A 24180-nucleotide genomic window follows, 5' to 3' on the forward strand; every position below is an offset into this window, starting at 1 on the left:
AAAACAGAGCATCACAGCAGCTTTCGAAATCCACCTCAAAACTACCCCAAATCACCACCACCAGGGGCGGATCCAGCCCAAGGGCTATATGGGCTGGAGCCCAACCTCTTTTCTGAAGAAACAAAAATATATATAACAAGGTGTAACATAAAAGCATGAAGATACACTTGGTCTTGTGGTAGAATACTTGTCTCCTATTCTTTTGATTGTAGGTTCGAAACCCAATAGGGAGAAATTTCCAACTTTTTTGTTTGTATTTATACCTATCTTATTTTTACACTTATTTTTTGTTGTAGACTGTAGTAGTTGTATGACGGTATCCTTACATTTCTTGCTAATTGGGCTAGAGGTTTTTATACTTCTTATACAAAATGTCCACCCCAGTACCCCATACTCATAGTCACTTTATTTAATGCACAAAAACTAAAGTAATCCGTAGTATAATGTCTCAAAAATCTCATAATTTTAAAATTATTGTTGCTTCAAATATCACAAAAAATACGTTAAAATAAAGCAGTTTAGGGTAAACCACGTATAATTATCAATTCCAAGTCTTATATAGCATTTTAGAAAGAAAATTTTTCCAACGAGTAAATTTGTTAGCCCACCGTAGATTTGAATCCTGGATCCGCCCCTCACCACAATTCGTGAAATTTGACATACACAATTTAGGTAGTGCTCTTGATTGATTCGTGCCTTAAAGAAACGTACTTGGTAATGTTTTGAATGTTAAATTGCTCGATACTTTACCTTGCGCGATTTTCAGAAGTTTCTGACCAGCACTATTGTACTTCATTTTTAATCATTTTAAATGCGTTTTTAGTTTGGTTTTTTGTTAAAGATAAAAACTGGGGAGTTTGAGGATTCCAAAACATTTTTCAGTTTGAAAAATCGTTGAGTATCGAAGTCGTGGTGGTCGTTTGAAAATCGCTGCGCAAATTGGGTTTTACACGTGAAACGTGTTTGCTATTTGAAGTTTGATTTCGTTTGATTATTTGAAAATCGTCGTAGACGTACCAAGAAGCTTGAATTCGAGATACATGTAAGTTGATGGTGCCAAAAATCACTCCTTTCTTCCCTTAATGTAATTTATTTCAATAATTATCGCTTTTATCATTTTGGCATATTAATTATGCTATTTATGCGATAATATTGTTATTGTTGATAATTATGAAGGAGAACGGGATTATTATTATTGTTGAATGCTGATGGATGGCTTATTGCTTGTGTGGATTAATTTCTGTTAGGAATTAGACGATTTATATTGTTATATGAATTGTTTTCGTATGTTTATTGTTAATTAATTATGCTAGGTTTATTCTCGTATGCTTAAATCTATGTTTATTTGATATTCATGATTTTAATCTGAAATGATAACATGCTTTTTATGTTTAATTAGTATGTTTCATAATTAGAGTATGCATCTTTATATTGTTTTGTTAACTTATGTTTAATTAGATTAAATAATAAAATTGTTTAATTCTAATTCGTATTTTCGCATGAGTTATGAGATGTTGGCATGAACAGGAAGTTTACTTGTTTAAATTAGATTATGCATGTTTGTATGATTTATTTGGTTGCTTATTCACATGTTGATTTTATTAATTAAGTTTAATTAATTAGAATTGCATGAAATCGCATGAATTAGAATTGTTTGTGTCGATTTGATTGTCTCGTGTATGTCGCGTGTCACGGCTTTCTAGGCTAAGAATTAGTCTAAGTTTCGGTATGATTGGCATGATTCACATGATTAAATAAGCATGTTTAGATTTAAATGTTTTAATTATGATTTAATTGAAACCGTTAGCATGTTTATTCACTTATCGTTATGCTTGCTCGCTTGGTTAATTTGTGTCGTGTGCGGAGTCATATCTCATATGGCACGCCTCCCTAGGCTGTTTTAAGGTCTAAGTTTAGTCCTTTTGTTTGTTTCATCATATGCCAATCGTTTCTAAAACGATTGTTTGATTTGGATGTATGTTTGCTTCTTTTCATTTGCATATGGTTATGTTCTCACATGTCACTTGTTTGCAACCCGACTTGACTTAAAATAGGTCATGTATGCACCCATGGTAGGCTAATATGGCCGTGTGTTTGGTTCGGCCAAAAGGCCTTGTTTCGTTGCTATAGGTGTCTGTTAGTTAATGCCTTGCTTGCTTATTGTTTTTTATTGCAATTGTTATTGCGATCTAACTCATGTTTGTTACAGCGCCGCTAGTGTAAGAAGATTCTTTCTATCCTCTTTGTTTGTTTATTTATGCTAGAATAGCTAATGAACGCACATGCTAAAATAACTTGGACAAAGTAATTTTTGCATTAAACCACTTAGAATTGATTGTCACATGCTAGGTTTAACATGAATGGATGCATATTGACAAATACTAGTTTAATTAAATTGGCCATTGTTTGACTTAGTAGAGGCCGTTGTTTACAACGGACGGGGTTGGGTGTTTGAATGAGCTTCTCAACACATACTTTCACACGAATCCATTTTCTCTAAAACGGTTTCCAAATTTCCTTAAATTTGGTGGCGACTCTTTGTGTTTGAAAAACCCCGTGGATACATCAAATTCCCACATCCACATGCAGGATGAGATTTGGGAGGGAATTGGTTTAGAGTTGCCGTTGTTTGTTGGGTTTGGGCGAGTGAGAGATTGGGTTGAGGAGGCAATGAAGGTGTTGAATGGGGAGGAATGGATGACATTCATGACGGGTTGTTGGGCGTTGTGGGAAAGGAGGATTAAAGCTTTGTTTGAAGATGGGGAATGGAGGGCGGATATGGTGGTGACGAGAACGAAGGAGTTACTATGGGAAATGCGGGAGGTTGAGGGTGAGGTAATGTTGGGTGGGCATGAGGTAGATATGGTTTGATGGCAAAGACCGGCGAGGGGGAGGATGAAGATCAGATTAATGTTGATGCTGGTGTAGCGGATGTCGTGGGGGTGGGGGTGTGGTGCGGTGTGTAGAGACGAGGAGGGAAGACTAGTTTGGGGTGTGACGGTCTAGACAAAGGGGATGATGAGTCCGATTATGGCGGAGGCGGTTGCTGTCGTGTATGGGTTAGAGGAGCAATAAATTCTGATATTAGGCGGCTTAAAATTGAGGGAGATTGTGCGGTGGTGATGGAGGATTTGCAAAGGCATAAGACGGGTCGTTATTTCTGGTTTACGCTGACATTTTACATTTATGTTCACAGTTAGATTTTGTTTCTTTCTCTTTTGTTCATAGGAACTTAAATAAGGTATTGTTGCGTTGGTGAGGCCAATTTAGTGGAATATGTCCACTTTGGATCTTTCAAAAAAAAAAATAAAAAAAAAATTTACGACCTTTGAAGAGTATATCGGTAGAACAACTTACACGAGACACAACAGAAAAAATAAATAATCAAATGTCCGTCAACCAAGAAAAGCCTTTTTAAAAAGAAGACAGACAGTTCACAGAAGAAGCAGCACGTCTTTACATCTTCAACGACGGAGAAACAATCAATACCTCCATTAAAGCACCTTCAACACTCACACTCCCACACTAACAATATAGAGATCTACACATAAAAAGAGTGTAAAAATGGTGTCATACATGAACGCGTTACTGTACGGTGTTGGAGGTATCGCAATGGCAGGAATGGCATTATTAATAGCTTTTCAAGAGCGTCTTGTTTATGTTCCTGTTTTACCTGGTCTTACTAAGTCTTACCCTATTACTCCTTCTCGTTTACGCCTCCTTTATGAAGATGTTTGGCTTACTTCTTCTGATGGTGTTCGTCTTCATGCTTGGTTCATCAAGCTTCTCCCCAATTCTAGAGGTTGATTCTTTTGCCTTTATACTAGGTTTGCAATTCTGGGGTTTCATCAATTTTTTGTGGGTTCGTCTTAATTTTTGTTAATTTGGTTTGTATTGATGTGTAATTTATGTTAATCTTGGAGATTTTTTTTTTTTGAAAATGATGTGGTAATTTGAGCTGGGTAGTGTGAATTTTGTAGTTTGAGGTGATTTGTTTCTGGGTAGTGATCAATTTTTTGTGGGTAGGTGTTGGTTTTTGTTAATTTGGTTTGGATTGTTGTGTAATTTGTGTTGATTTAGAGATTTTTTGAAAAAAATTGGGAATTTGAAGTGATCAGTGTGAATTTTATAGTTTGAGGTGATTGTTTGTGTCGAGGATGCTGGATTTTGTGATGGGTTAATTGCTGAACATGGATTTGGATTTATGGGTTTTGTATCAAATTTGTTGATTGAATTTCGGGCAGAGGTGAGCTAATGTTGTGATTTTGTTACTTTAGTGATTTCTGTGATTGATGAAAATGTTGTCTATTAGGTTCTTTTGATTTGTTATGCTGTAGTATTTTATTCATAGGAAATTACCGAGGGTGGAGATCTTGTTGTTTTGAGCTGAATATGTATGTGGTGAGGTTTTGCGCTTATGATAATGGGTTATCTTGTGTTCTATCTTTGGGCGCGGGGTTCGGATTTCGTTAATTTTGCAGTGAAGATTTGTTTAAATACGGGCTTGCCATGCTCAAAATTGTTCTTTAGTCTCTGTGGACTATGATTTTCAGTAGACGAAACATCATTCCTTAGATTAGGGGAAGGAAGAGCGGGGCTGTGTGTGTGTGTGTGTGTGTGTGTGTGTGTGTGTGTGTGTCTGTTCTCCTTCTTTAGTCTGTCGTGTCTGTATATTGGGAATTGCTATCTGGATTAGGAGCACAAAACGTGTAGATCACTGATCACATTGAGGCTTTTAGATAGAATGAGTTTTGGATTAGGGTTTTAGATAGGCTTATCAGTCATAGTAGTTTCTTGAATCTCAAATTGCGATGGGATTTTCACAGATGCTTTTTCGTAATGGGGTAAAAACGAGTAGGGAGGCCTTTTAGATTTTATCTAGAATTTGGGACATCTAGGAGAAACTTATAGAGAACGAGGTCCAATTTCCCAACAGTTAATTTAAAATTTTGAGTTGTCTCACCACTGCCCTATAATTAGTTCTGTCACAATCTTCCCTGAACAAGTCGAGAGAACATGACGACTATTTTCACAAGTACTATGTCTTGATAAATTACACTTTCTACAAAGTAAATGTTAACTTCTCACTGCTTTGGTTGCCAATATTTTGGTTAGTGGACAGTACCTAAAGCACCACGAGTATTATGTAGGCGCTTTAACAAACATGGTGAACTTGTATCTGACAAGTTGTTGGATCAAATGTCCGCGGACTTTGATGATGTGCATGCTCGTAGAGATCTAAGAGCCTAGGGACCAGTATATTTCTTAAATCAGGGTATCTTATATAAAACAATTCTGATATAGGAGATTCACTCAATGCAGACTTGACACGCTTTCTTCAGATCCTAGTGCCTAGATTCTCTAGACTAAGGCTGTTAGAAAATTTGTTCTCATTGCTTTGCGATTGTACACATTGAAGTTGTGTGTAAGGTTGCTAAGAGGACGAGGAAGATTAGGGCAGAAAGCTGAGGAAGCGGAGAAAATACATTTTCGGCAAATTTTTCGATGTATACTGGTTGGGGTCTTGGGGATTAAAGAACTAATTGTGGAACAAGGATATATTAAGCTTTATGTTATAAATATAAAAATATAGGAAGAAGTACAATGAAGCTATGAAAATAGCCAAAATCAGCAGTGACAATTTAAGATGTGTTCCTTGTTAATTGTTGTAGTTTTCAAGTAATCATTTGGCTTGTGCTGCTGATTTGCAGGTCCAACTATTCTGTTTTTTCAAGAAAATGCTGGGAGTATCCTTCTGTTATAGGAGTACCATTTACACAAGTTCAAATTCGCCCCTTGATATATACTTTTATCTGTGCTGGTTACGTTATTCCTTTAAGGTTGTTGCTTGTGGTTTGCAGACCTTGACTTTTCTTTTGCTTAGATATTGCTCATCGTCTTGAAATGGTTCGGATTATGATACAGAAATTGCAGTGCAATGTTTTTATGCTCTCATACAGAGGGTATGTATTCTGCCTCTTTAATAGCGTTTATGTTATGTTATATGTTTGTTAGTCACTTGTCATTGTATAATTGTGCATCGGTCCATGGATCTGATGTTTTTTTTGGTAAACGATAGTTATGGTGCTAGTGATGGCTATCCTTCTCAACATGGAATCACCAAGGATGCTCAGGTTCATTACTCGAATGCTTTTTTTTTTTTAATATTATTTGTAGTACAAACACAAAGTATTGTTCGTTGACCAAGATGTTTTGCATGTTTAGGCCGCATTGGATCACTTGAGGCAAAGGACTGATATCGACACGTCTCAGATAGTCGTGTTTGGGAGGTCATTAGGCGGTGCAGTTGGAACTGTCCTTGCCAAAAATAACCCGGATAAGGTACCTCTTAAAGTTTTGCAACTTTATTTTGTCGTGAGGCTGTTGGAAATGGAAGTTGATAGTGAGCGTGGTGGTTTTTGATCACCTCTATCTAGAGCTGCCCAAGTCCATTGGCTTTACCTTTTACTTTTTTAGATCTCAGTATAAAAATATGTATTATTGTTCTGTGAGCTTAAAAAGCAATTGGCCATGAATGAAAGCTCCTTTGTTTGACAGGAGCAACTTTTAAATTATTATAAGCCCAAACGTTGTGAGGTGTTTACCAAAGTAGTCCATTCGTTTGTAGGGGTAGCAAAATTACTGGTCGTTTTTCTTACACTTTAAGATGATATGAGTTATTTGAGGCATCTTTCTGTAGTAATGGGTGATACTGTGTCTTTCCTGCAAGTATTTTAGAAACTATTTATGGAGGTTATAAGGGACTAGGCAGGAAGAAATTTTGTTGGGTGTTGTGCATTGAGGGCTGTGTATTGCCGCCTTTGTCTTCTGAATATCTTGGGTCGCTTAAATTATCTGGCCTCTCCTTAATCTAATGCTGCAAGGTTTTTTTAATGACATCAATTTCCGATTAGTTTGTTACAATTAGAATTTCTCTCTAAATTTTGCAGAAGTTAATGAGTTATTTCTACATTTTGTATGCCAACATCATCTCAGCCATTTCCATTCCATTCACTCTGAAACAGCCATCGTAACTGTCTTTGTAAGCCTAAAGGTGTCTCTACTTTAAGTTTGATCTTTTTGCTTGTTGTATTGGCTCTCACCATATTTTTTCACCTCAAGTTTCCCTTAGGTCATATAGGTTCATTTGATGAATTTGAAGCTCTAGCTTCCCATACCAACCTCTATGACATAGTTTTGTTACTTGGGCTTCAGAGGAGTGTGGGACTGCGTCCAGGTCCTTGTTAAATATGATATACATGATGCATTGTCTTTGTAAGCGTTAAGATCTCTCTATTTTAAACTTTATTTAGTGGTGAATGGGGGAGCTGTCAATGAAATTGCGGCTGCCTTGTGAGTGTTGTGACTACACCCTCCGAAAATTCGTGGCATACAACTTTTTTTGTTTTTTTCCCCTAATACTGATTGCCAACTTACGTAGTCTCTAATGGCAAATTCCTCTACAAAGAAGCTCTCTCTCTCTCTCTCTCTCTCTCTCTCTCTCTCTCTCTCTCTCTCTCTCTCTCTCTCTCTCTCTCTCTCTCTCTCTCTCTCTCTCTCTCTCTCTCATTTATATATATATGTTTCTGACTCTTTATCTGGATGCTTTTTGGGGAATGGCCATATGACGTGTTTTTTTTGATGGGCACCAAGATCTTTCACTTTGGCTCTCAATTTTTCGTGGTTTATACTCCTTTGCCTTTTTCTCTCTCTTTTTTTTTTACTCATTGTGTTTGAACCTAGTCGTTTGAGGAGTAAAAGCAGGAGTTGAAAGACCATGAAAAACATTTTTTCGTTTTATTCCCAAGGAGGGCAAATTATCTACTGCTGTGGAGAGAGCTCTACAAACTTAAGAATCGCTGTATCTTGAGGTTCAGCATCTAGTTTTTGCTTCTTATGGCATCGAAGTTAAGTGCACATAGGCTCTTAGGTGCCATTACTGGTGGCTAGTTTTTTTTCTCAGATATCGTAATCATCTTCGTAAACTTTTGGTAGGGTTTTTGTTGGTGCGTGTATAGAATCATCTTAAAGATATGAGGGAATATGTGTCTATCCTTGTGTCTGATTTTTGCTTTCTTTGTAAGTTTATCTCTCTTGTTGATACCGCGCATGTGACACGAGGGAGGGGGTAAAGCTTTACTAAGATGCTCTTCGTTCCGAGAACTTCTCGTCATCTTCAAATGGATGCAGTTTTTTTAGTTATGAACTTTGTTTTCTTGTTTTTCTCTCTATTTCCGTCTTAATCTCACATTTTAATGCTTTACAATGTCAATCAATATTCATCTTAAATGTGTTTGGAAGTAAAGGTCCTAACAGTAAATTTTAAGATTAGAAAAATATACTCCATTAATGATTCAAAACTCAGCAAGAGTGGAACATAAGTCAAGGATAGGTAATGCTCCACAAATTAAAAAGTAATTGCAAATCATATAGCAAAATTGTACGTTAGAATTCCCGTAAAGACACAATGTACTTGCCTATTAAGACACAAATGAAGGCATAGATTTCTCCACTTAATAAACAAAGTCAATCATGCAGTAAGACAAGAATTTACTTTATTGAATAAGCCATGGGAATGAAGGGATATGTCCTAATAGATTAACACAGTCATAACTGTTTTGAATTCCCATCAATCCCTTTTCTTTGGTCTTCGATATCATGGTGGTGAAGGATTCCTGTTCCTCCTCACCCACCTGCCCTCTCTTTTCCTGTTACAGTAACAGAGATCTTGGAGAATTCAGTTGTATTGCTATCTTATATTCGGTGGTTCTGATTCTGGTTCTTTGGGATCTCCGATAAGTGTTAAGGGCCAGCTGTTTACGATTCAGCTGATCAACACCAGTCATTGTAGGTCATACCTAGTTGGATATTAGCTTCCAATCTGCCCAGATTTACCTGCCTATTGGTTTTGAGTTCCATATACAACTTTTGCGGCCACTATTTATGTTCTAACTGCTGATATTCTGCTTGTCTTTTGTTTTGGTGAGTTTATGGGTTGTTAATGGTGCTTTTATGTCCATTTCACTACGCTTCACCACCATGTTTCTGTTTCAGGTTGCTGCCTTGATTTTGGAAAATACATTCACATCAATTGCGGACATGGCTGGGGTTCTACTGCCATTTTTGAAGTGGTTTATTGGGGGAAGTAGTGGGAAAGGTCTTAGGATTCTTAATTTTGTAGTGAAGTCTCCTTGGAGTACAATTGATGTTATTGGTCAGGTAAAGCTAGTATACCTTCTTTACCGCCCGCTTGTGTGTTTGGCTTATCTGGAATATTTGCTGAGTATAGGCTCTTACCAGACCAGCGAATGTCTTGTTTGCTATGACCAACTTGTTTGATTATTTGTTATTATCATCCAATGAAAACTGGTGCTCTTAGAATCTTAGATTGAAGTGGAATAATACATTCCAAATTTCTGACAGTGAAGAGGTACAAAGTGCGTATCTGACTGTTATTACCATTCCCTAGCCTGTTTTAGCCTTTAGGAAGAGAAATTGGAATAACTTTAAATCAAGGACTAAATTATTTGGCATTTTGGCCTTGGCTTAAGACTTAAAAAGATTCTTTTTCAGATGAAATAGTGAGTAGTTATAAGGCATGGCTTGCTGTTAAGGTCAATACTCTCTTGTATTCTGTGTAAAGCAGGACTTGTTTTACTTTCTTGCAGGTCAAACAGCCCATACTTTTCATTTCCGGATTGCAAGATGAGATGGTTCCTCCTATGCACATGAAGTTGTTGTATGCCAAAGCAGCTGCACACAATAGGCAGTGCCTCTTCGTGGAATTTCCAAATGGCATGCATATGGATACATGGCTATCTGGTGGAGACCATTATTGGAAAACAGTTCAACAATTCTTACAAGAACATGCATCTGGGAAGCAAGATGATGAATCTAGTTCCAGAAGCAATGGTATGCTTGAGCTGTTTCTTTTAAAGCAACTCTTTGTTAAAACAAATTTGAACAAGAAGTATATTTGAGTAGAGTAGTGCACTAGAATTGGGGGGCATGGTATTAATTCTCAATTGTGACACATAAGGTAAATCAAGGTTACTGCAACTGCATCTCGAGACGGTATCGGCTGCATTAACAATGTAATGACTGAGATCAAGCCATGGCAATTAATTTCGAGATCAAGTCTCAAATTGAGATTTAGTACCTTGCTTGAGAGGCAAGTGCCTTGCAAATGCAAATGTCATGCACGTGCCTCTCTGTTCCTACTCGGTGCTCGGGTATTACTGTCTGTACTCTGTTTTGCCTTGCATTTAGTTCTATTGTTGTTGATAGTTATGTTATTGCCATATTACGACTTTATGTGAACTCTTGGTGGGAGGCTGATAGTATTTGGCTATTTGCTAAAAGTCATAGACTGCAAACGTAAATGCTTCATAAATGCTCGCTTAGTGCATGCTACTGAATGAACTAAGCAAATGTGGCCTAACCAACGTTGTTGTGATTTAGTTGTCTTGACCTTGCTCAGAAAATCATGATACATGCTATCCTGTGGGAAACTTGGATGTGTTTGAACTTTGAAGAAAAACCTAGATATCTGATGGAAAAAGTACTCTTATCATACCCTTCACTTTCAAGATGGATGCTTAACGTTAGGCTTCATGCTCTAATGTAGATATGAGTATATGACCAAATACCAATGTTGCCAAAATGCAGTAGACTTAAAGTGTAAACCCAGTCTAATCTCAAAAACGTAGCCTCGAAAAGAGGGGGAGGGGGAGAGTATGTCATTCTATTAGCGTTCTGTTATTTATCTGAATAGTGATGCATATGACTAAATATCTATGTTACTCGGATTAGTCGACAAGGTGTCGTATCCGACACGCAATTGTGTTTATTATTGTTGTATATTTTTGGCCTGTTTCAATATTTTTTCTTTTCACTACACAATTGCCATTTACAAGTTTTTGATATCATGCATTTTGATATTCACTTATGTGAGTGTATCTTTCTGAGTCCCAATCGTCTAACTTGCTGCAGCTCATCCAAAAATATGAAACTTTTGGTTTTAGATATCGCATTTTGCCATCTTCTTGGTTGACACTTTTATCAGGTTCCCTTTCACACTTACATTTTAATACTATATTTTAAATCATCATTTGAAGTGGTGCCTTTAAGTCATTAATATGTTGTAGTCTTTATGCTATATAGATGCTCATTACTCGCATAGGTGCATGCAGAAGTGCACAAATCCAAAGTTTTAACATCTACATGTGACTGACTGAAAAAAGTCATTTTATGTGGCATCTCATCTTACTACTACTATTATTAGAAGGAAATTCTCCCTGCATTTATTTTATTCTTCCTATCCATTCTTCATGACTTTTAAGAAATGTGTCAAGGAGAGTAGGAGACAGCAGTACTCTTCATTTACCCTCTTTGACACCAGCCCTTCACTCACACTCCACCCCAACTCCAAACTCCCACCATAAGCCCCTTGCTCCAACAGTCCCCAAACTGCTTTTTTGACAACGAACTGCAGCAGCCACTGACTCACATCATCACCTCCGTTACCCAACTATGACAACCCTAGAGCTATCACCAATGACCCAACACACAACCGCATAAGCCACAACGACCGATGACCTAAGCCATGCCAGACGTCACAACTCACAACCATAGATCGACCAAGTAGAATGGTTGAGGGTGAAGATTGAGGAGGGAGATAGTGGGGTCTTTTTTTTTTTTAAAAAAAAAAAAAATTAGGGTGGGTGGGGTCTTTTTTTTTTTTAAAAAAAAAAGATCGACCAAATTATCATGTGAAAATTTAGGAATGGATGAGTAATGACATGTGGTGTAGTACTAGTAAATTGATTTAGACAATTTGGTAAAGCAAGTAAAAGTTTGACAAGAAGGGAATGGAAGAGGTGGGAAGAAAGGAAAAAAGGTCGTAGAAAGAAAATAGGAAAATGGAGGGAGTATTATTTACTACTCCCTCCGTCCCGGTCAATTGTTGTCCTTTGGTTTTGGCACAAAGACCAAGCAAAGAGGAATGGGCCAATTACTAAATGCCAAGTGGAAAAAATTGAGTAAATTGAGTGTGAATGATCAAATTGTTCATCAAGTTCATTCTTAAAATAGAAAGGACAACTCATTGAGACACCCCAACATGGAAAAGGATAACAAATGACCGGGACAGAGGGAGTATTATAAACGTTATAACTTACAATGGGTGAACATTAGAAGTAAGTTTGCTATTCCAGATCAGTATGGATCTATCACTATGGCCATAGTCAACCTTTTACAAGAGCATAAGTTAGCAAGTTACCATCACTTGTTACTGCTTTCTCTATTCTTAATGCTCGTTTCAGTAAATAACCACCCTTGGAGACTTCTCTAAATGAATCGAGGAAGCAAAGTCTCCCTTTGAATGATCAAGTAACAGGTCTGTGCATGTTAGAGGCGACCAAATGTGGGTTTGGCCATCAACATGGATTTTGTGGCCCATGAACAAACAGTCTAGCGGGATTGAGACGTGTAGCGATTAGGTCTCTATCTATATTGTCCAAAATTTATTGGCCATACATGCTTCTTTTTCAGGCCTGACAGACAACTCTAGGGCTTGGTTATTTTGTCATGAAGGGAGCAGTATTTAATCCAAGTCTGCATTTTATCCCTTAACTTATGGTATTAGACTATTGGCCAAGTTAATCAATAATTGATATCTAGAAAAGGTCGCTTTAGTATTGTTCTACCGGTCTATTTGTGTTCCTTGATTCTGCCTTTTCTTTTATTTGTCGTTGAATATATCTCCTTCCTCTATTGAGTGTAATTTATTATGGTTTCAGATTCGTTTTCAAGCTGAAGACAGGGCAGGGCAGGGCAGGCAAGTATGACTGGCGCTCACTATTAATACCTGGGGTTGCGACATGCAAAAGCTTAACTCGGAAGTGCTAAAACAATCGTAGTGTTGGGGTGTCTTATTACTGCTGAGTGTTGATATTTGTTTCGACATTTCTGAAATCACTAATGCAAAAGCGCTACACGATTTTGAGTACACTTTCATCAAATTCAGCCATTGATCCATTTCCCTGGGTAAAAGACCTCCCAAATATTTCATTATATAGAGTTTATGCAACTTATTTTTGTTGGGTGTACTTGATTTGGAGAGTTTCGTAATCAAGAGTATTTTCACTCAGTGACTTCGAGTGAAGCTAACTAAAATGTGTAGGCGTGTGAATAACACTTAGGACGCATGTGGATTCCCTATTATATGAGCAATCGCGACCAAGAATTTTGTTTAGTTATTGCTACATGACCTACATGAGTAATGACACATACGAGTTTCTTTTATATGAACAACACTTGCGACGTATGTGAGTTCCGGTTCCTTTACATGGGCAACCAACAAAAAAAATGACACTTTAAGGGTCGAACGGGAATTTTTCATATACAAATTCCAAATTTTTAAAATAATCGAGAAAACTTTACGCTATTGCAGGAGTTTTTAAAGTAGTTAGCTAGCTCTAACAATAAAACTGATTTGTTGGTGCTGCTGATTCTTAATGGAGGTGAGTTCCCTGCTGTTATTAATAAAACTCATATTGTCTTAATTCCAAAGAAGAAGGCGCCGGACAAATTTGGTAACTATCGACCGATAAGTTTGTGCAATGTTTTATATAAGCTAGTGGCGAAGGTTCTCGCTAACCGGCTTAAAATATTTTTGGGCGACTTAGTCTTCGAGAATCAGAGTGCTTTTACCCCCGGTAGGCTAATTTCTGATAATATTCTGGTTGCGTTTGAGATGTTTCATTATATGAAGAATGCCCGAAGTGGTGGGGGCATATGGCTCTGAAGCTTGATATGGCCAAGGCGTATGACAGGGTTGAGTGGGTGTTTTTGGAAAGGGTTTTACAGGCTATGGGGTTTGCAGGGCAGTGGATTTTTAATGTCATGAGATGTGTGAGGTCGGTGTCTTATGAGGTGTTAGTTAATGGGGCTCCGTCTGAGTCTTTTGTTCCTGAGCGAGGTATGCGACAGGGTGATCCTTTGTCTCCGTATTTGTTTATTCTCTGCGCGGAGGTGCTTTTCTAGTATGATTAGGAGGAAAGTGGAGGAGGGGGCTTTGAATGGGATTCGGGTGGCACCTGGGGCACCAGTGATTTCTCATTTGTTTTTTGCAGATGATAGTATTATTTTTGTTAAGGCTAATGAGAACCAGGTGCGAGTTGTCATGGATGTTTTGAGTAAGTATGAAAGGGCGTCAGGACAACTTGTAAGTAAGGAGAAAACGACGGTATCTTTTAGTAAGGGCACGGTGGAGTGGCGAAGGGAGAAGGTGGCGAGAGTTTTGGGAGTGAAGGTTGTTGCGGAGCAGGATAGGTATTTGGGTTTACCGACGGTTATAGGGCAATCGAAGCATGCTCTCACCAAAATTGCTCGTGATAAACTTAATAATAAAATGCAAGGTTGGCATGGTAAGTTATTTAGCAGAGCAGGTAGGGAAACTTTGATAAAGGCAATTGCCCAATCTATTCCTACCTATGCGATGAGTGTTTTTAAGTTACCAGTTAATTTTTGCAATGAGCTTCGATCTATTGTATCGAGATTTTGGTGGGGTTCAAATTTGGAGGTGTGCGTAAGATATCTTGGTTGTCTTGGGATTTTATGTGTCGGGCTAAGGTGAGAGGGGGCATGGGTTTCCGTGATTTTGAAAATTTCAACTTGGCGCTGTTAGCGAAGCAGGCTTGGCGGTTAATTTGCGATGATGGTAGCTTGATGGTACGGATATTGAAGGGTAAGTACTTTCTGAATGGCACGTTTATGGATGCGCCAGTAGAGAATAATCCGAGCTATACTTGGAGGAGTATTTGTGGGGCAAAGTGTGTTATGGGATTGGGCTTAAGGAAAAGGGTGGGCAATGGAGTTGATACGCGGGTTTGGTTGGATCCGTGGATACCCAATACTTCTTCTAGGTGTGTTGTCTCGCCACGAGGGGATAATGCTCTTGAGATGAGAGTAGCGGAGCTCATGGTGGTGGGTGAGTCACGGTGGGATCGAGAGAAGGTGGAGGCGGTTTTTCTGCCTTTTGAAGTGGAAAGGATTATGAGTATCCGTCTGAGTGAGCATTCTAGGGAGGATAGCTGGTGTTGGGATAAGGCGAAGGATGGGGAGTACTTGGTGAAGGAGGGGTATCGCTTGTTAGCAGCCGATGAGGGAGGGGAGGGGGAGCAGTCGGATAGTTCGATGGGAGGTTGGTTGTGGAAGGCGTTATGGGCTGCCCCGGTTTTACCGCGTATTAAAGCCTTTATGTGGCAGCTGTGTAACAATGCGTTGCCGGTCAAGGCTAATATAGCAACACGTTTGAGAGGGGTGGATGGCTCGTGTCCTCGGTGTCATTTTGAAGCTGAGTCTTGTGTCCATGTATTGAGGGATTGTGGGTGGAATGATGATGTATGGGAAGGTGTCGGCTTAGATGTGCAAGGAATGGTTGGTGGCGGGAATGTTAGGGAGTGGGTGGAGCTGTTAATTCGTGATATGGGGGAGAAGGAGAGGGTGATGTTTATGACTACTTGTTGGGTAATATGGGAGCAGCGGAATAAGATGGTTTTTGATGGACGTGGGTGGAGTTGTGAGGCTATAGTCCGGAGAGTAATGGATATAAGCTGGGAAATGCAGTGTTGTCAAGAGGATAAAGCGGGGGCAGCGAGGGAGAGGGGGAGTGTGTGGTCGGTCTTTTGGCGGGTGGGTGAGGTCGGGTGCAGGTGTATGGAAGATTAATGTCGATGCGGGCGTTAAGGAGGGTCTGGGAGTGGGAATAGGGGGGGGTATGCCGAGATGAGCAAGGGGGAGTGGCGTGGGCGGTAGCTGTTCAGGAGGAGGGTGGTCGGGATGTGGCAATGGCGGAAGCAGAAGCTGTGTATCTTGGTCTCAAAGAAGCAAGACGGCTGGGGTTGCGGAATATTATTATTGAAAGTGACTGTCTTATTGTGGTCACTGATTTGCAGAAGAATAAAAAGGGCCGGAGTGATATTTGTTTGATATACGATGATATCTTTAGAATTAGTTTGTTTTTTGAGTCTGTTGTTTTTACTTATACTAGTAGATTGTCTAATAGATTGGCACACGAAGTGGCTCACGCTGTTCCGTGGTCCATAGGTAGGCGATTTTGGACAGATGATTTGCCTCTGTTTTTTGTTAACATTGCGGCCTTGGATTTAAGTAATATATGATAACCCGTAAGGGTTTCTTTCAAAAAAATAAAATAAAACTGATTTAAAACTTATTGTGTACATTTGAGCTTTTTAGCCAATTTTGTTGTTGACTTCGTATTTTAGCCAATTGATAGATACTACTCTAGTACTCTGTATAAAATAACCACAATTTCAAAAGCATGATATTATGTTTACCGAAATCAAATTTTTTGCATGACTATATTAATAAAAGATAAAAGATGTTACCAAAAGATGAAGATGTTTGATCATCTTCATGATGAAAGATTGATTATGATGAAAGAGAATAAGGAAAGAAAACGAGAGAATTGAGAGAGAATATATGAGTGATTGAATATGTAAAATTGTATTGATGATTGTATTCAGTTGTGTACATATGATCAATGTGATCCTTCTATATATACTAAAGAGTACACCGATTTATTCTATGAATAACGAACTCTTGGTTGTTAGACAGTAGTCTAACTAACCTTATAACTAACTCAACTGATTATACTCCAACACCCCCCCCCCCCCCCCTCAAGTTGGAGGGTGTGATGAACAGACCCAACTTGTTTTGCAAAAGATTATGTTGAGGACCAGTTAGAGCTTTGGTGAATAGATCTGCTGGTTGCTGTTTTGTGGGTACGTATGACAGACTGATTAAACCATCCACAAGCTTTTCCCGGACAAAATGACAATCTAAGTCAATATGTTTAGTTCTTTCATGGTAAACTGGATTCTTCGCAATATGAATAACAGCTTGACTATCACATTTGACGGGTATGGGAGCTAGATGTGGAACTTCTAATTCAGATAATAGTCTACTCAGCCAAGCCAATTCAGCAGTAATTCTTCGAAGTGATCTGTACTCAGCTTCTGCAGTGGATAAGGAGACTGTTTGCTGCTTCTTTGACTTCCAGGACAGCAAACTACCTCCCATAAATATGACAAACCACTAACTGATTTCCTTGTATGTGAGCATGATGCCCAATCTGCATCACAATAACCTTCCAAGGAGAAAGCTTGGTTATTGTTGAACAAAATTCCTTGAGAGATGTCTTTAGCAATGTACTTAAGAACATGTGTAGCAGCTTCCCAATGTTGTTGCCTTGGAAAAGCCATGAACTGACTCAATAACTGTGTAGCAAATGCAATATCAGGCCTTGAATTAGTGAGGTAATTCAACTTGCCAACCAACTTTCTGTAGGCTGATGGATTGTCAAGAAGGTTACTACTGTCTGGATCAAGTTTAATACTGCTGTCTAATGGACTATTGACTGTCCTGTAATCTGTATATCCAAATTCTGATAATAACTCCTTAGTAAATTTAGCCTGGTGCATTGCAAGACCTGCTGGTGTCTGAACAAACTGCATACCTAGGAAATAGTTGAGATTTCCTAAGTCCTTAATTTTGAATGTCTCATCCAAGAAGTTCTTTAATTTTGAGATTTCAGATTCATGATCTCCTACCACTAAGATATCATTAACGTATACTGCTAAGAACACCACCTTCCCATTTGTCTTCTTTATGAAGAGAGAATAATCATTTAAAGATTGCTTGTATCCTCTAGATCTCAAGGCATGAGTTAGCTTGGCATTCTATTGCCTTGAGGCCTGTTTTAAACCATAAAGCGATTTTTCCAGCTTGCATACTAATCTCTTATCTGGGACATCCAAACCAGGAGGAACCTTCATATAAACCTCCTCATCAAGGTCACCATGCAAAAATGCATTATTGACATCCAATTGTGTCATAGGCCAACCTTTCTTTGTTGCTACAGTAATCAAACTCCTTATTGTTGTCATTTTTACTACAGGTGAAAAGGTCTCAGACTCTCAGTGTAATCAATGCCTTCCTTTTGTGTGTACCCTTTGACAACTAGTCGAGCCTTATACCTTTCTATGGAACCATCTGATTTGTGTTTAATTTTAAAAACCCATTTGCAGGAGATAGTCTTCTTTCCAGATGGTAGAGGTACTAGTGACCATGTTTTATTTGCATCCAGAGCTGTAAACTCTACTTTGATGGCTGCTTGCCACTCAGGAAATGCAGCAGCCTCATCATAGCTCCGTGGTTCCTGTTGTGGGCTCAGAGTAGTGGCCACCAGAACAGGAGATATAGGCACAACATAACAGCATATAGAAGATTGGGATGTCTCACAGAGAGATATTAAAGTGTTGCAGCAAATCACAGCATTGCAGTTTTTATTCTTTGAAGTACATACATAATGTTGTAAATAAGAGGGTGGTTTAGACACTCTAGTGGACTGCCTAGCTGTTGTATTAGTAGAAACCTGTGTATGAACATTATTTAATTTGGTATACTGGTTGTTGATATTATATTGTCAGCATGAGGAGTACTAGTATGATTGTTAATGACAATTTCATTAGAGATAGATGATTCTGTAGCACTAAAGTGTATGGCATCAGTGGTACCCATAGTGGGAGGCATAGAAATGTCCTCCATAGCCACGGGTAAGAAACTAGAAGTAGTCTTTTGTAAATATGGAAAGATATTTTCATGAAACACTACATCTCTAGAAGTGAGGACTGCATGGTTGTCAATGTTAAGTAATTTATAAGCTTTCTTGCCATAAGGATAGCCTAGAAAAATGCAAGGAATAGCCCTAGGACTGAACTTATCTTGTCCTGGTTTAGTCGTAGATGCATATACTAAACAACCAAAAGACCTTAAATGAGATAAATCAGGAGGTTTGCCAAAGAGTATTTGAAAAGGTGACATATTTTGCAATCTTTTTGAAGGAATTCTATTAACAATATACGTGGCAGTAAGAACACATTCCCCCCAATACTTTGTAGGTAGATTAGACTGAAATTTGAGAGCCCTAGCAGTCTCCAACAGATGTTTGTGCTTTCTCTCAACAACTCCATTCTGTTGGGGTGTATGGAAACAAGATGTCTGATGTATAATCCCATTATCCAGAAGAAACTTTGATGTGAAATCACTTGAACCAAGCTCAAAAGCATTATCAGACCTTATGATTTTAACCTTTTTATCAAATTGGGTTTCAACCATTCTTATGAAAGTCTGAATGAAATTAGGGTTAATTGATAATAATAATCCAACCTATTACCCTTCTGCTCAAAATAATCCCACCTAAGATTTATTCTAGAATAATCCCAACTTTTAATGGTATAAACTCAAAATAGTCTAGATGACTTACTACTTTTTTAACAGTCAACTTTTTTGTATGTCTTGTACTTAGTAAATATATGATCAAAACATAAAATTAACTTTTCTTCTTCTTCTTCTCCATAAGCTTTCACCATTCATCACCCCAACAACCCACTCGGCCAATTCGCCACCAGATCGAGCACCAAACCCTCACCATCGGCAACTACCACCTCACGAGTCACCATTTTGGCCGGTACTTTGCTGCCGTGACCTCCCTCACATTTCGTACGAAAACCTCTACTTCCCTACATGAACACTATCACCAAACTACTCCGATTGAACCATCAAAACAACCGACGCCATATCGAAATCGAACTAATCACTTACCTTTCACCCACCATTGACAGAAAGTACCTCAATTATAAAGTAAACAAGATGATGGAATACAACGAGTTGGAGATTCTTGACAACTTGCTCCTTTTTTGTTATTGTAGTTGAATTTGGTTATAGTTTTGTTTGATTGAATATGTAACAATCTCTATCTCTGATGATGATAATCCAATTTTTATTTAGATTCACATAATTTTTCAAAAAAGAATTGGGGATTTCAGGGGAATTATTTTTAGGGTTTGAAGATTTTAGTTTTTCTGGGTTTATTTGGATGGAAATCGATTTTGATTCACATAATCGTTGAAGGGTGTTATTAGCTTGAGAAATTGATTTAAAATGTTTGGTATGGAAGGGGAAAAGTTTGACATAGTGGTGATTGATGATGAAAAGGTTTGTCATTGAAGGGGAAGATGTTAGCTGTAAGGTAGATGATGGTGGACCGGTGATGGAATGGTGGTGGTGACATCTCTAGGAGTATTATGATGGTGGTGGCAGTGAAGGCAAAAAAGAATGGTGGTGGACTGGTGGCAGTAAAGGGGCACGAAAAGATGGCAGTGGAAAAGATGATGGTGGATGACATTAACCTGAAACAGTAGGTTACCAATAGGTCAATAATTGGTCGAGTCTATTTTGAGAAGAAGGTATTCAATGTTCGATTTATTGTGAGTTAAAATGTAGTTGAGATTATTTTGAGAAGTAGGGTAATAGTTGGGATTATTCTCATCAAATAACCCTAATTAAAATTAAAAGCATTACTCTTACAAGAAAGTAAATGAGTCCATGTACACCTAGTGAAATCATCTACAATAGTTAGAAAATACTTGTAGCCATTGTAGGTTGGGGTATGGTAAGGGCCCCAAAGATCAATATGGATTAGTTCAAAAGGATGCATAGACATGGATTCACTAATAGAAAAAGACAGTCTGTGTTGTCTTGCCTTGGCACATATAGAACAAGCATTTAGTTCAGGAACACAAGCAGAATTTGAATTACTCAATTTTAACTGCTTCAATTTGTACAAAGGTAAGTGACCTAGCCTAGTGTGCCACACTGTTTCAGCAACACTGGTAGCTATAGCAGAAAAAGAATGATTATTATCTTTATTGTAAGCTAGTTTATTACATTGTGATTGTCCAGCAGTTTGTAATTGGAGCAGATACAAATCATTGAAGTTTTTACCAAGGATCAAGGGCTTCTTGGAACAACCCTGCAAATAGCAAGTACTAGGTGTAAAACTAACTACGGAATTTAATTGCTTGTTAAGTTTACTAACAGACAATAAGTTGAACTGAAAAGAAGGCACATACAGCAATTTGTCAAGAAAAATTCAGGAGAAAAATGGACAGTTCCAACAGTATCAATTGTAACAAGTTGTCCATTTGGTAAGGTCATAGAATAAGGTTTAGACATATGATGCAATTCAGAGAATAATGCCTTATTAGAACAGAAATGATTACTAGCACCAGAGTCTAAAATCCAGGAATTCAAGAAAGCATTAGAAGGAGCAGTAGAAGGTTTGTTACCTGCAAAATTAGCACTTGTGGTAGCAGATGCATTAGTATTATTCAAAGAACCCTGCTGCTCAGAAGATAATTGATTCCCAGAATTGTTTGGCACCATAGAAGAATCAGAAGCTTGACCATTATTATTCTCAGTAAAGAAAACATTCCCAGCAAAACGCCTATTTCGATTTTGCAAATGTTTACAATTGTGTACATTATGACCTCCCTTTTTGCAGTAATTGCAGAAGTTGATTGTAGACCTGAAATTGTTATTCTGACCTTGAGACTGGAAATTATTGTGCCGGCCTTGAGAATTGAAGGTGTTAATGCACTGTCCAGCAGAATTATGGTACTGATTTGAACCAAAAACCCTATTGTTTTGAGAAGTATTTCGATTGTTCCCCTGAAAACCTTTGTTTCCATTGTTATTACCCCAAGAATTGTAATGGTAATTCACGTTCTTGGTGAACATAGCAGCAGAATCAGCTTGAAAAGTTGATTGATTGTGTATTTCCCTTTGTCTTTCTTCCTGAATAAGACTATTGTATATGACAGCAAGCTTTGGTAGTGGATTTTGCATCAAGAGTGTCCCTCTGATCACTTTGTAAGAATCATTCAGACCCATTAGAAATTGAATAATCTTCTGATGTTCTTGAAACTTAGCTTGCTTTTCTTTGGCTCCACAATCACAGTCGCAAGTGCATCTGGGATTCATACCCATGCCTTCAATTTCATCCCAAATGGCCTTCAATTTGGTGAAATATGTGACAATGCTATCATTACCTTGACCAAAATCATTCAATTTCTTCTGGATTCCATAAAGCTGAGCACCATTTGATTGCCCGTATCTGTCCTCCAACTCTTCCCACGCAGCTTGAGCAGAGGTGCTGTACAAAATTGAATCTGCAATCTCGCTTGAAACGTAATGAAGAATCCAAGAGAAGACGATGTCGTTGCAACGCTGCCAATTCTTGGAAGTAGCAGAGTTAGCAGACGGCTTTGGAATGGTTCCATCAATAAAACCCAGTTTATTCTTCCCAGAGAGTGCAATTAACATGGATCTTTTCCAATTACCATACCCAGATCCTTCAAAAGGCTTAGCAACGAGTTTAACACCGAAAGATCTGTATTATGGATATAATGGGGATCATCAATTCCAATGGTGGACGCTGATACTTCTGTTTCTGGCATTGTAAGTTGTCTGATGTTGTTGTTAACAAGAAAAGATAAAGAAAAATAGTGAAGATGATCAAACTAACTAAAAAAAAATATGAGCGGAAGCAAAAATTAATCACGAGACAAGATCAAAGATATGATCCTGCTCTGATACCATGAAGATGTTTGATCATCTTCATGATGAAAGATTGATTATGATGAAAGAGAATAAGGAAAGAAAACGAGAGAATTGAGAGAGAATATATGAGTGATTGAATATGTAAAATTGTATTGATGATTGTATTCAGTTGTGTACATATAATCAATGTGATCCTTCTATATATACTAAAGAGTACACCGATTTATTCTATGAATAACTAACTCTTGGTTGTTAGACAGTAGTCTAACTAACCTTATAACTAACTCAACTGATTATACTCCAACAAAAGATTCGTGTCCTACATGAAAAAAAAAAAGCTACCCAATCTATAAAAGAAATGAACACATTTTGTTGCATTGGTAATTACCCAAACGCGACAACTCGTAACGCGTAAGTCTAAACTCGTAAATCGTAATACACAAAATAAAGCTTTATGCTGATAAAATATCCATCAAAAGAAAATATAAGGAGTAAATATTAATAATAGTTTTCATATATATTGTTTAACCTTTAAGAGTGTGACAAAAGTAGAACGCAAATTCTTGTTTATAACGGTTGTAAATACGACAATAGTGAAACGGACTCGGATATTGGTTATTTAAAACTGATTAGCAACTAATATGGGTTGGGTAGAATTAGTCATGTGATTTAATTAAAATAGTTTCCACAAAATCAGCCACTAAATAATACACTTACCTTAATTAAAATATTTTCAATTAGTCTCCCACGTTAAACAAATATACAAACACAACGGTTTCACCATTGTTACTCATAAATTCGTCTTCATCTCCTACATCTGCCAATCAATCATTTTCATCATTTTTTGTTTCTGTTTGTAAGATGACCAACCATCCCCTTTGCGTGGAAGACGATGATAATGCCATATTTACACCCTATAATGACGATATCGTAAGTCCATCTTTAAATGAAAATGATAATCACGTCGGAGGCGATGTCGAAGATGATGTTGGTTCCATTGTTTTGAACGATGGATCAATTCACTCTTAAAGAAGGTAATGAACGTTTCCTTTAACCCTAATGTCGTCATATATAATTTGTATTCACCATCGTACACATTGTAGCCATTATTGGTTACTTTATTACCATATAACATTATTCATAATGATAGACGAAGGGCATTAATGAGGCAGTGTCAATTGGCGGAACCAATCTCTTACAAACTTCAACAATATGATAACAAAATGTCATAGTGTACCCGAAGCGAGGTCGTTAATGGACCAGGCGTATGCAAGATCTCTAGAAGAGGCCCAATCTTATTTCAATAATAGAAGAGCGTCACAATGTCCAACAAATAATGCTCAAAGCACAGGTCCAACGATTCTTGATCCAATTACGAAGGGGCGCAGACAAAGAAAGAAAAGTGGGATACAAAAACGAAAGTCAAAACGTTCCTTTAAAACAAAAACAAATGAGATCGAGCTCCCATACACTCCCATTCTTACGCTCTTATAAGCAAAACATGCTCTTTTCTCTTCTAATTGAAAGACTGCGTATTTGTCATTGAACTTATAAGCAAGACATGCTCTTTACTATTTAGCAGCATATAATGGTTACTAGTCATTATGATCACAAAATTAATTTTCTGAATTACATGTTACAAATATTTGGCTACAAAGTCAATTTTCTTAGTCATAAATGGTTTCATGATAG

At 37.8% G+C, this 24180-nt stretch overlaps 2 protein-coding genes across 3 annotated transcripts; both read left to right on the top strand.

Moving 5' to 3' along the window:
- Positions 1-3273: 3273 nt before the first annotated feature.
- LOC141592544 (alpha/beta hydrolase domain-containing protein WAV2) lies at positions 3274-13098 on the top strand. 2 transcript variants are annotated; one of them, XR_012521175.1, is made up of 9 exons: positions 3274-3802; positions 5712-5747; positions 5885-5963; positions 6080-6134; positions 6226-6342; positions 9055-9219; positions 9669-9912; positions 10993-11065; positions 12801-13098. XR_012521175.1 is itself a non-coding variant. In XM_074413269.1 (8 exons), the coding sequence occupies exons 1-8, from the start codon at positions 3565-3567 to the stop codon at positions 12815-12817; spliced, it is 951 nt and encodes a 316-aa protein (XP_074269370.1). In that variant the 5' UTR covers positions 3351-3564; the 3' UTR covers positions 12818-13098. The 2 variants fall into 2 exon arrangements, 1 of the variants encoding a protein (XP_074269370.1); XM_074413269.1 differs by lacking the exon at positions 10993-11065 and having other exon boundaries at positions 3351-3802.
- Positions 13099-13797: 699 nt separating this feature from the next.
- On the top strand, positions 13798-14638 carry LOC141590524 (uncharacterized). Its single transcript, XM_074411112.1, has 2 exons — positions 13798-13981; positions 14136-14638. Exons 1-2 carry the CDS (start codon positions 13798-13800, stop codon positions 14636-14638), a joined length of 687 nt encoding a protein of 228 aa, XP_074267213.1.
- Positions 14639-24180: the final 9542 nt, after the last annotated feature.

This window comes from Silene latifolia, chromosome 7 (genome assembly GCF_048544455.1).
Source record: "Silene latifolia isolate original U9 population chromosome 7, ASM4854445v1, whole genome shotgun sequence".
Classification (NCBI taxonomy): Eukaryota; Viridiplantae; Streptophyta; class Magnoliopsida; order Caryophyllales; family Caryophyllaceae; genus Silene; species Silene latifolia.

Coding starts and splice junctions, on each gene's coding strand:
- LOC141590524 (XM_074411112.1), top strand. CDS start 13,798: ATGGCTCTGAAGCTTGATATGGCCAAGGCGTATGACAGGGTTGAGTGG. Junction 13,982..14,135: donor GTCTTTTGTTCCTGAGCGAG/GTATGCGACAGG, acceptor TGTTTTTTGCAG/ATGATAGTATTATTTTTGTT.
- LOC141592544 (XM_074413269.1), top strand. CDS start 3,565: ATGGTGTCATACATGAACGCGTTACTGTACGGTGTTGGAGGTATCGCA. Junction 5,748..5,884: donor TTTTCAAGAAAATGCTGGGA/GTATCCTTCTGT, acceptor TCTTTTGCTTAG/ATATTGCTCATCGTCTTGAA. Junction 6,135..6,225: donor GAATCACCAAGGATGCTCAG/GTTCATTACTCG, acceptor TTGCATGTTTAG/GCCGCATTGGATCACTTGAG.